At 54.6% G+C, this 14,486-nt stretch overlaps 1 protein-coding gene across 1 annotated transcript; it reads left to right on the forward strand.

Moving 5' to 3' along the window:
• The first annotated feature begins 2,849 nt into the window (after window positions 1–2,849).
• Window positions 2,850–10,529, forward strand: LOC113960571 (vegetative cell wall protein gp1-like). Its single transcript, XM_027670205.1, has 3 exons — window positions 2,850–3,077; window positions 8,673–9,297; window positions 10,036–10,529. Exons 1-3 carry the CDS (start codon window positions 2,850–2,852, stop codon window positions 10,191–10,193), a joined length of 1,011 nt encoding a protein of 336 aa, XP_027526006.1. The 3' UTR covers window positions 10,194–10,529.
• Window positions 10,530–14,486: the final 3,957 nt, after the last annotated feature.

The following is a 14,486-nucleotide window of genomic DNA, read 5'->3' on the forward strand; positions in this document are numbered from 1 at the left end:
TTATCAGCTGGGACACCTTGCCCTCAGCCAGAGAGAAAAGAATTGAACTTACATGCATTATTCATACTATTGCCACAGCATTTCTGAGGTAAAAACGGGCAGAGTCCATCCAAGCTCTTTCCTGCCTGCTTCTCCCACCAAGGATGAAGGTGGAGCTGCCTTCTCACAGACACAGCTCTGGGGCTCCAGACCAAGGAAACACAGAAATCCAAACTGGGTTTTTTGACAACTTTGCTGGTCTTTTTGCTCCATGCCCAGCAGTCTGTTTGTGACCCACATCCCACCCTGCTCTAAAGGATGCTTGCACACAAGGCAGTTTCTCCTCCCTCTTCCAGAAGATGGATGGTGGCAGAGATGGCAGAGAGCACTCTGCCTGCTAAAGTGAGAGGTGGCTTCACTTTCCACATCACTGGGACCCATCCCAGACTGGATTTGGAGCTGCCTGAATCCTGCAAGCCAAACCATTTTAGACACTGGCCAGTCCTGAGTTCACTCACAAGCCATTTTATGCAGCTTCAAGCATCTTATGTGTCTATGGAGGCAGCTGAACAGGGAAGTCAAAACCCATCGAGAAGGTCTAAACCTACTGAAAGGTTCCAACAGAGATGTAACCACTGGAGCTGATGGAGACTGCCTTGATACAGAAACCTTTCTTGACCTTGCACTGCATCAGGGTGCCAAAGGTACCCCTCAAGAGTGACACTGTTCCCAGGCCATCCTGGGTGACCTGGACAGAAAAGAAATCGTGACAGTTCAGATTGCTCAGGGAACTGAGTTTGATTTCCCAACGTGAAACTAAATTCCCCTTCCACATCAGCTCTGCAAGCTCTGAAACTCTGCAGGTTTAGCTCAGTTCCTCCCCAGCTGGAACAGCAAAGGCAATGTCACAGCTATTTCTTCTGTGTCACATTTATACAATGCAAAGACCTAATCTTAAGAAGCTGAAAATCATAATTAGGCAGGCAAGAACCTACAGTCTGAAAAATTCATCCCTCTTTAGTCTAGTCTGAGGCGTGTATTGTATGAGACTCTCAAGGGCTGAGTTTTCAGAGCTGCATTTTCAGAACTGAACTGCTGCTGAAAGCAGGGCCCTTAAAATAAGCAAGATTAGCAAATGTTCCCACCTCCAGCAGTTCTGACAAGGACACCAACAGACAGATTTTCATCACCCTTTTGGCTGAGCCTTTCTGGAACTGTGGACAGATTTTCTACATGCAAAGTTCTTTATAAAACTCTCCCCTATAACATAGGAATGGCACAGATTCCTAATTGCAGCCAAGTTTGACCACAGACACCATTACACAGATCCAGCCCTTGGCCCTCTTTGTGAATGCAAAAATGCCTTGGAGAAATAATATTAATATGGCTTTGCTAATTGATGGTGTTTTGTTGGCTTTGAAGCATCTGTTGATTGACCATCCTCAACTGTCATTTCCTAAACCCAGGTTTTTTTCTTCTTGTTTATCTTCCCTGGCCTTGTTTGCACACAGCCACCACCCAAAAACCTCCCTCTGTCCAGGGAGTAGGATTTATCACTCCTATTTCAGTAGCAGCAGAGCACAGAACAATATAGGGCCTGTGCAAACAACTGCCGCTGTTTTCTTTTGCTTTTCATTTATTCCTTAGTGGTAAATCAGTGCATTCCAAACCAAACAAAAATCAGAAGATTTAGGACCCAAAGAGCAGACCAGAGCAAAATAATAGGGGCTGAGGACAGGTTGCATTTAGGAATGAAGCAACAAGTAGGCCTTGAAAGCAAATTAAATGTTTAACCTGTGCTGCATTCCTCAAATTGTTCCTGGCTGTAATGACACTTTGGCACTCAGCAAATGGCAGGATCAGGTCCCTGAACACCACACAGGGAGAGAACTGGGCTGAGCACAGAAACTGCCCGGGGTAGGGACCATCTTTATGTGGTGTGATGGATCCCCCAGGACACTCCAGTGACCACAAGCAAAAGCCCATATAAGTGCAGGTCCCACAGGATACTGGGACTGGAATCTACAGGAAAAACCTGTAGATTTTTGTCCCAGCTCTGTCACCAAGCTTGACCTTTCAGAAGGCCATAAAGGACCATGCAAGCTTGAGCCACTGCATTACAAAAAAATACATTGGTCCACACACCAGCTTCTCCTTTGACTTCATTTCAGCCCAAGCTGACACATTGGCCTGACATTTGTAAGCCAATGCAGGGCTGCCACCTGTTTTTTGCATAGCTGGACAAGATTGTCAAGGAAAAGAAGGTGAAATGAATCCTCAGGATCCTGCACCAGCACCTTCCAACTTTAACAGCGTTTCTTACAGAGCAGGGCTGAGAGCCCAGTCCCTTCCACGACCACGTGGGGACCGCACAGCCCGTCCTCAGGATCCCGTGGGATGAACGAGGCTTTGGAGCCGGGCAGCCGAACATAATCCACCTTTACCTGCTCGTGGTAAAGCTGAGCTCGGAGCTCGTGGTAAAGCTGAGCTCGGAGGAGCGGGCAGTGCCTGGAGAGCTGAGCTTATCTCTGTGTTACAGCGATCCCTCCGAACGCCTGTTCAAAGCCCTTCGGAGGAGGTGCCCGCCCTCCCCCCGGAGAAGAGGCTTTCCCTGGGCTCGGTCCCGCTGTTCGCAGCGATCCCGGTTTGTTGGAGCAGCTCTCCCGGGACTCCCTCTGGCCTGCGCTGCCGATCCCAGCGGGGACAGGGAGCAGACGCCGTCACGGCTCAGAGCGAGCCTTGTTCTCAGCCTGCCTGGAGTGGCCATGGCAGACACGGATAAAAGCGGTGCCCGGGAGGCATCTGCCTGCAACGAGGCGTGCGCGGCTGATGCGCAAGGATGAACAGATGGGTTGATTACACAGGGAGAAATGGACACTAATCGTATCCAGATTCACCAGCTGCAGGATTTCCTCCCGAGCCCCGAAGTACAGGAAGCCCTTACCTGCTTCGTTATCCTGTCTCTGTTCATTAGCCCCTTCCCCCGCCCGGGGAACCGCATCTCGCTAATCCCCTGGGCAGGGCAGGGCCCGGACTGCAAAACTGAGATCCAGATGGGAACTCCCACAGTGCTCAGGCATGGCTGGGTCCAGCCTCAGGTCAGGGGCCGATCCTGGCTGTCAGATCCAGCACAGGCTCCACTAGCTCAGGTTTCCCTACTCTGGGAGCTCATTGCCAGACTATTCTTTTGCTGCTGCCTCTCTGAAGAGTCTGGAAGATTTCAGGACTAACAAGAGCAAGTCGAACAACAGAGACTGTGTTGGGGTTCAACACATCATTGTGTGTTCTCACATCTCTGCTGAGGTGCAGCCGCTCCTGGGGTGGAGTGTGATGTGTGTTAACAGCACATGGCTGATGGGGCCAGGGAGAGAAGGGAGTTTCGTGGATGGAAAACAGCAGAGGCAACCTCCAGCAGGCTGTAGGACAACTGGCCAGACTGGACTCGAAAGTGCTATTGGTGACCTCATCTCTATTCTTATTCCTGGGAGACTGAGAGCTGCTGAGTTGTTGGGTTTCATCACCTGCTTGGATTTTGTGCAGCCAGCTTGGAGAAGGAGCAAAGCCCTCCTAGGCCCCTTTATCCATGTCCCTCTGCATCCATCCCAGCTCTCTTCAGCTGCAATAATGTGCTTCCAAGGCAGAGTGGCTGGAAGGATGATCCTAGAGGCCTTTGGGCCTGCTCAGCTCCCAGGTTCTTATCCTGATCCTTCTCCCAGAAACTGAAGCTGTTGATTACATTGGTATCAGCCTCTGACCTGACTTTTGGTGGAGTCTTCACATGAGAACTGCTCAGTAAACAGTAAAACCCAAGCTGTTGCTCTGAGTTGGGCTTTTGGAACCTTCTCTCTTGCATGCCCAGGGTGCCTTCACTCCCAACCTGAGCTCAGGCACAAGAAAATGAGCCTGCTGCCTGCTCCCATCCTGCTCCCATCCTGCTGCCATCCTGCTGCCTGCTCCCAAGCCACTCAGGTTCCATGTGCCAGGATGCCATGTGCTGCCCCTGCAGCCTCCATTCCCCTCACCAGAGCTGATGCCCAGCGCCAAACAAACCACGACTGAAGGACAGGAGAACCACTCCCTGAATTCTTGGGTTTACTCCCAGAACTCCCCTGCCCAGGCAAAGCTGCTTCAGGTCCCCACGCCTGGCACTGAAGCATCAGCACAGACCATCCCGTGAGTTCAAACCAGACCCCGAAGACTGAGCCAAAGGTGGCTGTGGCTGCCCTGCAGAGCCCTCAAGCTGGAAGGAGAAGGAGGAAGCAGCACAATGCTTGTCATGGTCTTGCAGCTGAGAGGAAACCTCCTGCCTGGTCCTGCATGAGCCTGGACTGATCTGGGATGAAGGGCCATCTCCCTTAGGCTGCTCCTCTGTTCCCAGGCCCAGCAGGGCAGTGACACTGAGGTGCTGGCAGCAGCCACAGGACAGAACAGCACTGCTGTGGGAATGAGCAGCAGAGGTGCTTACAAAGTCACCACCTCACAGACCTCCCAGAACCCCAGAACTGGGTGATATTTGGTTGTCATCACCTCATCACAACAACCACTTCTTAGACTCCACAGACCTCGCTTCACACACGTGTTGGTTGTGTCCTTCACTGGGCTACTTCTCTTACATTTCCTGTGGCCAGGACTATCCTGTGAGTGACCTTAGCATGCCAAACCCTGCGTATCTCATGGGCTTTCCAACTGCAGAGCCAGACAGCACAGCTCAGTGCCCATGAGCAACCCTACAAAAACAAACCAGCCACCTCGCTTTGTCCTCCCAGGCCTCACCTTTGGCAGCAGCCAATTATTGAAGTTAAACAGTAGCTACGAGCAATTCCACCACAACAAACTGGTACTACAGAAAAAAAGCAGGGGGAAATTAGGGACTGAGAGAGGTGCAGGAAGGAAAATAAATGGTGTTCATTCTTCTGATGCCCAGCTGTGGGGTGGTAGAGGGTGGATCAGATCAGGATGTGTCTGGACACCGTGTTCTCCATGGTGCATGAAGCTTCCAGCATCAGCTCTCCCTTGGATGGGTTCCTACAAGGATCTTGCAAAACTTTTGCCCCCCAGATCCATTGGAACAATTTGTGGAAAGCCTGAGGATGGGGCCTACAAAGCCCAAATTAAGTCTCACTGCCTACCAGAAGTGGTCCCTGGAGTGGTGAAGCTGCTCACATGGATGGTCCAGCATAGGGGAAGTTTTTCCCCTCGGGTCTGGCCTGTGGAAACACAGAGCTCAGCGTTTTCTGCAGCTATAAATCAAGCAGTTCTCACCAATTTAAGTTTTGCTCTGAGTTGAAGAGAGTGTGTGGGGGGGTGGGTTTAAAAAAAAAAAGAAAAGAGGAAATCACAATCCAAACTCTGCCTTGGCCAAACTTGGTCCTTTTAAGGAAAGGAAATTTCCCAGAGCCACCCTCGACAAACCTGGGGGCCTGATCCTGCTCTCAGGAATGTCTGTGCAAGTCCAGAGTGGCTCTGCTGCTGGCTGGGGGGTTACAGCAGCCGACCAAAGCTCTAGCCTTTGAGCAAAGCTCCTGGTCTCCCGCCAGGAGATGGAGCAGAGCAGCCCAAAAGCAAACTGGGTTTTCAGAGGCAATAAACAGCAGAAAGATCCAACTCCCCATTTTGAGAATTCGTCCTTTCTGCTGAGCCATGTTCTGGAAGCACAAGCCCTATTTTGCTGCGAGCTGTGTGGAATAAAACAGCTGTGTCCCTTGGCTGGACGGCGCTTCCAGGGGTGCCAGATGTTTTGCTTAGGACACGTCAGAAGAGCCTTGCTTGAGTTCAGACTTTCTCTCCTCCCAGGCTGCTCACAGGAGCTTCAGTGGCTTGGGTTTTTTTTTAATATCTGCCCTCCACCAGCTTTTCCCAGGGAAGCAATAGGGATTGGGAGCAAATTAGGAAAGGTCGGGTTTCACCCCAGCCCCTGTTTGTATAAATAATCTGCAAGGGAAAAGCTGGACTGATGAGTAAAACACTTGTGCTTGCCTTCTCACTGGAATTAAGGGTCTGGATGTAACCTAGTGTGTACACAAGCTCTGCTGAAGAGGGAATCCCAACACATTTTGGGGGTCTACCCCCACAAATGCCTGACTACCCCCATCTCCTACAACAGGGGAATTTCAGCTTCCAAACTGAAGGAAGGTTGGTTGTGAAAACCTACCTACGGGGGTTCAGGGCTGGACCCTGGCGTCCCAGACACTAAACCAAGGTGCACGAGGTCACAGAGCTCCTTTGAGGTCAGGAAGATGTGCAACAGCCAGGACAACATCTCTGGGAGGCTCTCACCATCCTGCTGGGTGAGGCAATTTTGGGGATGTTCCCGGAGCATGGCTGATACAGCCAGTGCAGGCTGGTGGGTCACGGAGCCAAAGTAGGGCCGGGGCATTTGGGTGCTTTGTGACCAGTTCAGAGATTTTACTGTAGGGCCACATGTCACTCACTGAAAAAGGCTTTTTCCAGAGAAAGGAGGAGGAGTGGGGAGGCTGGGCAGGGGGGACGAGGAGGAAAAATTTGGTGAAGGAGGAGGGGTGGCTTTCATGGCTCCGAGCGCCTGTGGAGCGTGCAGCGGCCGGGAAGGAGGACCCTGCCCTGCAAACAAGCTGCTTTTGTTGTGTCCCAAACAGGCCTAAATTAAGTTTGACAGAAAGAGGGCAGATTCACCCGCGCCAGGGCAGCCCCTGGGCTCGGGCAGGGCCGGGCCGACCTGAGGAGCTTCGGTGTGGTGGTGCCAAATCTCGCCCTGGTGCGAGGCGTGAACCTCCACGAGGCAGGAGGTGCCGCGCGGCCGAGGAGGGCCCCGTTAATCATCCCGGTGCCTTCAAAAAGCAGCTTCCTCCCAGCAGCGCCTGGCTCGGCCCGAAGGCCGCCATCGCTCCAGGAAAAGCTGCCTCCGGAGCGCTCCCTCGGCCGGCTCCCGCCCCGCTCCCGGGCATCTCCCCAGCCCTGGCACGCCGTGCCAGGCGTGGAAAACCAGCCAGCTTCTAAACAGTTAACGCTGACAAAACCAGACTGCTTGAGTTCCCTCCTTCCCGGATCGCTCCTGGTGTAATTCAGCCCCCCCCTAAAACGATATAAAATTATCCTCCTCTCCTGACCTCGCCCGGGTTGTCCTTGCTGCTGTCCTCCCGTCCTCCCTCTCCCTCCGGCCGCCCTCCCCGTGCCCCCAGCCTGTGCTGGCGTGGCCGGCCGGGAGCAGCGTGCCCGCCGTGTGCCCGGCGCTGGGAGCTCCCACCACGTTTGCTGCGGCTGCCATGTTGAATTGCAAATCCGACATGATTCGACATATTTTTCCCCCCTCGGTGGTGCTCGGTGGGGAGTTAAGAAGCGCCCGGGTGACACGCACCCAGCCCCGGGTGGCTCTTGGGGACGTCCCGGGTGGTGGGGCGAGGGCGGGGAGAGAAATCACCCTCCAGTGCTGCTCCAAACACTGCACGTAGGGACCTGCCTGTCTGCTATACATCCCTCTATAGGAGACCGATTAAAGTCGGGTGTTTTAGCACCAAGGGCCGGAGGATTCGGCGGGAAGGGATTTCGGGGAGAAGGCAGGTTACAGCAACAACAAAGCAACGGAGCAACTGGAGGAACAAAACGTTATTTCAAATCAAAAGCAAAAAAAAAACCCCAACCGAACGAACAAAAAAAAAAAAACCAAAAAAAAACCCCAAAATTAAGAGTGAGGTTCGATTTCGTACCAAGGCAGCAAGAGAGACGCACCGTGGAAGAGAGTGGTTTTGTTGTGGAGTAGTGGCTGGATTTAGCTCCGCTTATCCGGACAATCATCGGGGAAGGATCCTTTTCCGAGAAAGGCCAGTTTGAGTGAGACAGCTTTTTTTTTCCCTTCTCTCGCTCGCTCTCTCCCCTTTCCTTCTCCTCGCAGCTCAACGCCAAGAAATGGGCGGTGCCTGGATGCCAGGCTCCATCCGAATGAGACACCCAAGGCCAACGGAGGCTGGCACAAAGGCAAGCTGGCAGGAATTCCTGCACTCGGAGCCGCGCGCCCGTGGGACGAGCCCGCCACCTCCCAAAAAATCAACCTCCGACACCGCCCGCTCCGGAAAGTTGCCCCACTGGGCTCAAGAACGCCCCATGAGGCTCAAGCACAGGGCAAAAAAAAAGGACATGGGGAGGAAAAAAAAAATCCAAGACCTTTCTTTGCCTCTACACAGGTTAAACAAAAGGCCTAGGGAGGTGGATTATTTTTTTCCGCCCTCCCCATGCTCCTTTTCCCGCCTGCCCATGCCTCTCCTCCCTCCTCTTGTCCTCCATTGCCATCTCCCTCGCCCGCCGCCCCGGCGTCCAGGCAGAAATGAGCCCTTGGCTCCCTCCTTCCTGGTTTTAGCACGACAGGAGGTGGCGGGTCCTTGAATAGGAACACACACACCCAACGCGAGAGGGACCCGATGGGGGGAGAAAAAAAAAGAGCACAAAAAAAATTTATACACATACAAACAACAACCCACCCACCATGGAGGATGGTTGGGAGCAGTCGCTGCCAAGGGTGGCGGATTGGGGGCGGTTTGGGTGCCAGGGGGTATTTTTGGCCCTATTTTGTTGCTGCTGTAGCACCTGGTTTGTGCCGATTGTAAAAGGGAGTCGCGTTGGGTTGGGGAAGGGAGCGGAGGGGGGGCAGCTGGGGTTGGTAGCGCTGCTGGGGAGATGCCAAAAAACCAAAACAAAACACGTTTTCATTTTGTCTGCACCAGCCTGGGCGCAGGCGAGCGCGGGAGAGAGGGAGGGAGAGGGAGGCGCACGCCAACAGAAACCCGCCGCGCTCAGACGCGGGCCTGCGGCCACGTCCCTCCGCAGCCGCCCCAGCAGCCGTTCCCGCTCCCTCGTCCCCCTCTCCCTGCCCACCCGGCTTCGCCTGCCAAGTCCGAGTTGGCACAGCTCCCCCGGCTGCACCGAACAAAGCCGTCACCCATCCCCGAGCCGGCGCTGACAGTAAGCAAAGTGACAGGCGCATCTTCCGCATGTTAATCCAAACGGCAAGAAGGCGAACGAGCAGCGGAGGCCCCCCCTTGCCATGCACACACACACCCCCCCCTCCACCGACCCACGCACCCCACCCTTGGCACCCGACGGCCCCGGTGGCCTCGTGCCGGGATGGCGAGGCCCCTGCCGGCGGGAGCACTGAAGCCTCCTCGTCGGCGAGGTTTAAATCGAGCCGAAGCCCTGCTCGGCGGGCAAACGAGGCCACTCGGCATCTGCTGTACCTGTTCCCGCTGCCTTCATCTCGCCTTGGAACCGTGACAAGAGCGCACTCGCCTCTGGTGGGCTCTCAAAGCCGCGGGTCTGTAACCCTTTGCAGGAAGTTGGCACCGATCCCAGGTAGGACTTTACTCCCCGGCTCTCGCTCTCTCCCCCCACCTCCGCCTCCCGCTCCCTCCCCTCCGCTCCCCCACCCATCCTGTCCCTTGGGCCCCTCTTGCGTCCCCCAAAACACCACGCGGCCCCCGCTCCCCCTCCGCTGTGCACCCGCCTCGTCGGCCGGGGGTAACGTGGGGGGGCGGCCGACGGCTGCTGGGTGCCCACCGAGCCCCTCGCGCCCACCGCCCTTGCACACGTACCCTGGAAGGATGACCTGGGCAAGACAGAGAACAACAACTTCCTGCTCTGGCTCCCTAAAACGCCTGTTTCCACGCAGGGTTTAGGCAGCGCGGTGAGACGGGGGGAGCTGGGAGGAGGTTTGGGGGTTTGTCGTCATTGAACCAGGCTTTTTTTTCCTTTCCCTTTTTTTCCCCCTTTTTTCTTCTTTTTTTTAGCCTTTTTTGCCTTTTTTTTAGCCTTTTTTCTATTTTTTCCTGCCTTTTTTTCCTTTTTTTTTTTGGTGCCTTTTTTTTCTGGGTTTTTTTTTTTTTTTTTCCGAAACATATATTTTTGCCCGGCAGCCCAAACCCAACGCAAGAGGAAAGGGGGGGAAGAGAAATCAAATGGGAAGAGAATAGCTCCAAGTCGGCAGGACAATGCACGGGAAACGGGGAGATTAGAGTAGCTCTCGAAATCCATCACGCCCGCCCCGTTTCTGAACCGTTCGCCCCTGCGCCTCGTCTTTTTTAATTCTCCCAGCTCCTGAATTATTCCAGTCCACGAGCGGGAGGAGAGCGCACAGTCCAGAGTCCCTCAGAGCTGCCAAGAGCATTGCAACAGGAAAGAAAGGAAGCGAGAGAGGGAGAGCCAGGCAGAGCCCTCACAATCGAGCAGCGAGAAGAGCAAGGAGAAATTAACATCCAATTAGTGCCGTGTTTAACGAGGGAGACAGAGGCGGCTGTTGTTTTATTGCCCTGTTCTTTTCAGGCGCATCTGACAGGCAGCAGGGAAGGCACCCCTGCTCCGAGTGACGTCATCATATTTTATTTTTTAATTATTTCCCCCCCCCCCCTTCCTCCCCCCACGTCTTTCCTCCTTTAAGTTTCGCACAGACGATCTCGGCAACTCGGCCAGGGAAATTTGGGACTTTCTCGCATTCAAGCCACCGGCTCCCCCCCTTCCACCTCCAGCCTCTCCCCCCCCCCCCCCCCCCCCCCACACCAACCCCCGGAAAAAAACCCCCCCGCCACCCCCCCAAAATTTGTTCTTCCAAAAAAAAAAAAAAAAAAAAAAAAAGGAAGGAAAAAAAAAATAATAAACGTTGGGATGAGAGCCGGAGGGAGCCCGGAGGAGGTTTCTCCGCGTGCGCGTCCGAGTGCGTGCGTGCGTCGGTCCCCTCTCCCGTCCCTCTCCCCAGACGCTCGCTCTCGCCTTGTAAAACTTTGCGGCATGTGACGCTGCTCCGGCCTCCTCTGGCAGCTTGACAAGAGCCGCCCGGCCGCAGAACGCAGGCGGCTTTTAAGGGAGAAACTCCATTCCGAGGGTTTAGAGGATTCACGTGCTCCCAGCGAGGGCCGGTGCCTCCAACAACGGCAGCGGCGGTGGCGATGCGGGACCCTCACCCTGCCAGCCCGGCCGTGGGGTCACAGCAGGGGGAGAGGAGCTGAGTTTAAAGCTGAGGAGGCCTTTTCCCCCTCCTGCCTCTCCCCCGGGATGGAGGGCCCAGCACCATTCAAGCACCAAGGGAGGTGCGTGGGGGCCACGGTGGCCACAGGGAAAGGAGTCTCGGCCTGTCCCATGTTGCCACCTCTTCCCCAAAAGGCCCGGGTCTCCTCAGGGTGGGATAAAACGCCGCTGGCTCCCCACGAGAGCACTGCCATCCCAGGGGGGGACAGGGCGGCTCAGCTTGGGGGGATTTGAGGGAGTTTCCCCACCCAAAAAGGCCCAAAGCAGGTAAGGGAGAGCATTGGAGCAGCTTCCCCACATTCTTCCCATCCTCTTACCAGCCACCAGCAATGGATGGAGCTGCCACTGCCATCGTGGCAGGTCAGGGCACCGTGCTGAGCTTTCCTGTCGTGCCCTTCATGGCCTCTTCTCCTTGTTTCCAGCTGGGATTTCCCTTGTTTAGGGGGGAATAGTACAGTAGGACCCAGCTCCTCCAAAACCCCGTGCTTCGGATGAAGGCCATCCCAGAGGACAAGGCTGCCCTGCTCACAGCAAGGACAGGGCCAGGTGAAGACAAGGGGACAGGGACAGGGCCACCATGCTGCTGGTGCCTGGGTCCAGCCCAAGTCCCCACCCTGAGCATTTCCTGGCACCAGCCGTTCCCACCACCCTGGTGGCAGGATCTCCTCCGTGAGGGTTATTATCTTACATATATATGTGTTTTTTTTAAGGAATTATTTGCCTACGTGGAGCTCGGCGCTGCGGCAGAACAGCGCAAACAGCCTTATCGAGGGCAGCGCTGCCGCAGGGCACTTCCTCGTGCACGGCTGCAGAACGGGGCCCTCCCTCACTGCCAGGGGGGTTGGCAGCCCCTGGCCTTCCCGCTGACCAGGCACCAGGGTGATGGACACCATACAATCCCAAAGGAGAGGTTTTCTGGGATGTTTCCCCCCTGGCTCTGCAGCGGGAGAGCAGCGTGGCCGGGAGGGGTTTGGACTGAACTGAAAGGTCTTTAGCAGGACGGTTCTGCAGGGGAAGGGAGAGGACGGTGCAGTCGTCAGCTGCACTTCCCTGGGCACAAAGGCTCCACCAGCATCTCGCTGCTCCCTAAATCCTGCCAGACCCAAGCATCCAAGCTCTGCGGAGAGACAGACCAGCCTTGACCTGAGATTCCCTCTCCCGGCTGCGGTCGCTGCCTCCCTTCTCCCCCCGGGCAGCCGGGAGCAGATGAGGCCAAAGTCCCGGCAATCTCTGTTTTCCAGTGAAGGCTGATAAGCCGCATAGGCACGGAACGGCAGCGATCCCCACCCATCCCAGTTTTGTGCAGAAGAGTCAATATTTAAACTCAAGTTTGTTTCCTGGGTGGATAGAGGAGCGTTGGTGGGAGAAATCCCCGGCTCCATCCCGGGCGCCAGACACAAACCTCCTCCTTCCCCCCCTTCATTTGTTCTCCCGACCACGTTTCACCCTGGATCCCCTCTCCTGTGGGGATGGGGCCCCATTGGCTGAGCTACTTAAGCACCAGCTGCAGGGTCAAACACTTGCTAATGGGCAGCGATTTAAGGAATGCCCAGGCAGGGTTTGGGTTGTGTCCTTGCCTGCTCCTGGTGCAGACGCTGTCCTTGTGGTGGGACACCTCAAATGGAGTGTGGGACGAGAAGAACCAGGGATAGAAATGGGTAGAGGCGAGGAAATATTTAATCATCTTAAGAACGGCAGCCCCTGCTTCAAGGTAAGGCAGAGAACTGAAGGCTTTGAAACCTGGTTTTCATTTAAATTGAGTGAACAAAACCTATATTCAAGTGTTGTGTTTACAGCAAAGTTTGTGGGTCATGGAGAACTGGGCAGAAATTGCTGGAAGGAAGCTTGCTCTGGTGCAGGTTTAGGAAAATTCCTTAGGTAAATTCCTTAAGTAAATTCCTCAAAGGACAGGAAATAGCACTTTTCACTGCAGGGGCTGCAGCCAGGTTGTGCACAGGCTGCAGGAGGTTTCACAGGCATGTGACCAGCAGAAAGTGGCCTTAATTTGGAGGGTAAAGGTACATATTCCGGAGCAGGTGGTGTGTGATCTGGGAGATGCAGTGCCCAGTGTTGGAACAGGCAAAGGCCAGTGGGTGAGGATGCTGTGAGAGGGAAGATGGAGTGGCTGAGCCCACCTGACAGGTCTGACAGCAGCAAAGGGTCTCCAACACCCCTTCCAGAAGACCTCAGGGTCAATTTTAACTCCAAAACCCCAATCCCACATATATTGTTTCATGCAGCCAAGCTCTCTGCTGCCTCCACCCTCATTCCACATGCACCCAATGCAGTTTGCTCAGCCTAAACTTCCTGATCTTCCATGGAAGTGAGGAAAATCAGGGGGAAACTGAGTTTGTAACGGCTGGTTTAGCTCTGCTTTGGGGAAGTGACCAAAGGAAGTGCCTGTCTTAAACTGAAACCTTCCCTGAAAGAGCCTGTTATGCAGGAAAAAAAAAATCACACTTAAAAAAAAAACCAAACCAGGAACACCCAAGAGTTGTTTTATAGCTGTATTTTGGAGCATAATTAAATCCTCTTTGAAATCATCTCTGGTGTTAGGGAACAGGTCCATGCATTATTTAACTTCTGTTACTGTAGCACAAATGGGGAGGGAGGAAGGGAAGGAGGACAGACAGGACCAACTTCACTACACCAAAGGGAGCTGGGTGGGGACTGCCAGTCCCAGCAAGTACCACCACTGTCCTGCAAACCCTGCCTGGGAAGTGTGGATCGACCCTGTCTGATGGAGAAAAACCCTGTGTGATGGCAGGCCGGGGTCCCCAGAGGACCAGGATGAGATGTGACCCCAGCTGGTGCTGCTGCAGCACACAGGAACCTGCTCATGGACCCCACAACCTCTTCCCAGGGAGTGCAGCATCACCTCTGTGCAAAAGACTGCTTCGTGGGGGAACCAAAATGGGGAAATCTGCCTGGCTGCCATCACAGCACAGACTGGTGCAAAAAAACTCTTGTCTGAGCACAAATCCTGCCCTGATGCCACTCGTGAGCTCTGCTACACACACAGAGCCAGCCGTGCTCCTGTGAGCCCTGAACCTGATGCCTCATGAGCCTTTGGCCAGCTCCAGGTTTACTCCTTTATTCCAGGCAGCCCTGGACCGTGTGCCCCTGCTGCCCTGAGCCCTTTGTGGCATCCAGTGCCTCCATGTCCATCAGTGAAGGGGGAATGCTGGGGTTTGGGAGCCCAGCAGGGCTCCTGGTGCTGCTGCCTGGGAGATGCCCATGAAAGCAGTCAGGCCAGTCCAACCCAGCTCCCCTCCCTGCCTGCCCACCCCACACCAGCAGCTCTGTTGGGGGAACCTTAAATACAAAAACCCTTCCCAAAGCCGTGACATCAGCAGCATATATCCCTCCCCAAGTGCTCTCTCCATGCCCATGTCCCAACACTGCCCTGAGCTGAGCTGTACCTGTCTCTTTGGGACTCTGCTGTTCTTTGTAGTGGGATTGTTTCCCTTCTCTGTTTTGATCCTATAATTTCCCTCTCACACCTGTAGGAGGTGGGGTTGCTC

Source organism: Corapipo altera, unplaced genomic scaffold (genome assembly GCF_003945725.1).
Source record: "Corapipo altera isolate COAL_440 unplaced genomic scaffold, ASM394572v1 77, whole genome shotgun sequence".
Classification (NCBI taxonomy): domain Eukaryota; kingdom Metazoa; phylum Chordata; class Aves; order Passeriformes; family Pipridae; genus Corapipo; species Corapipo altera.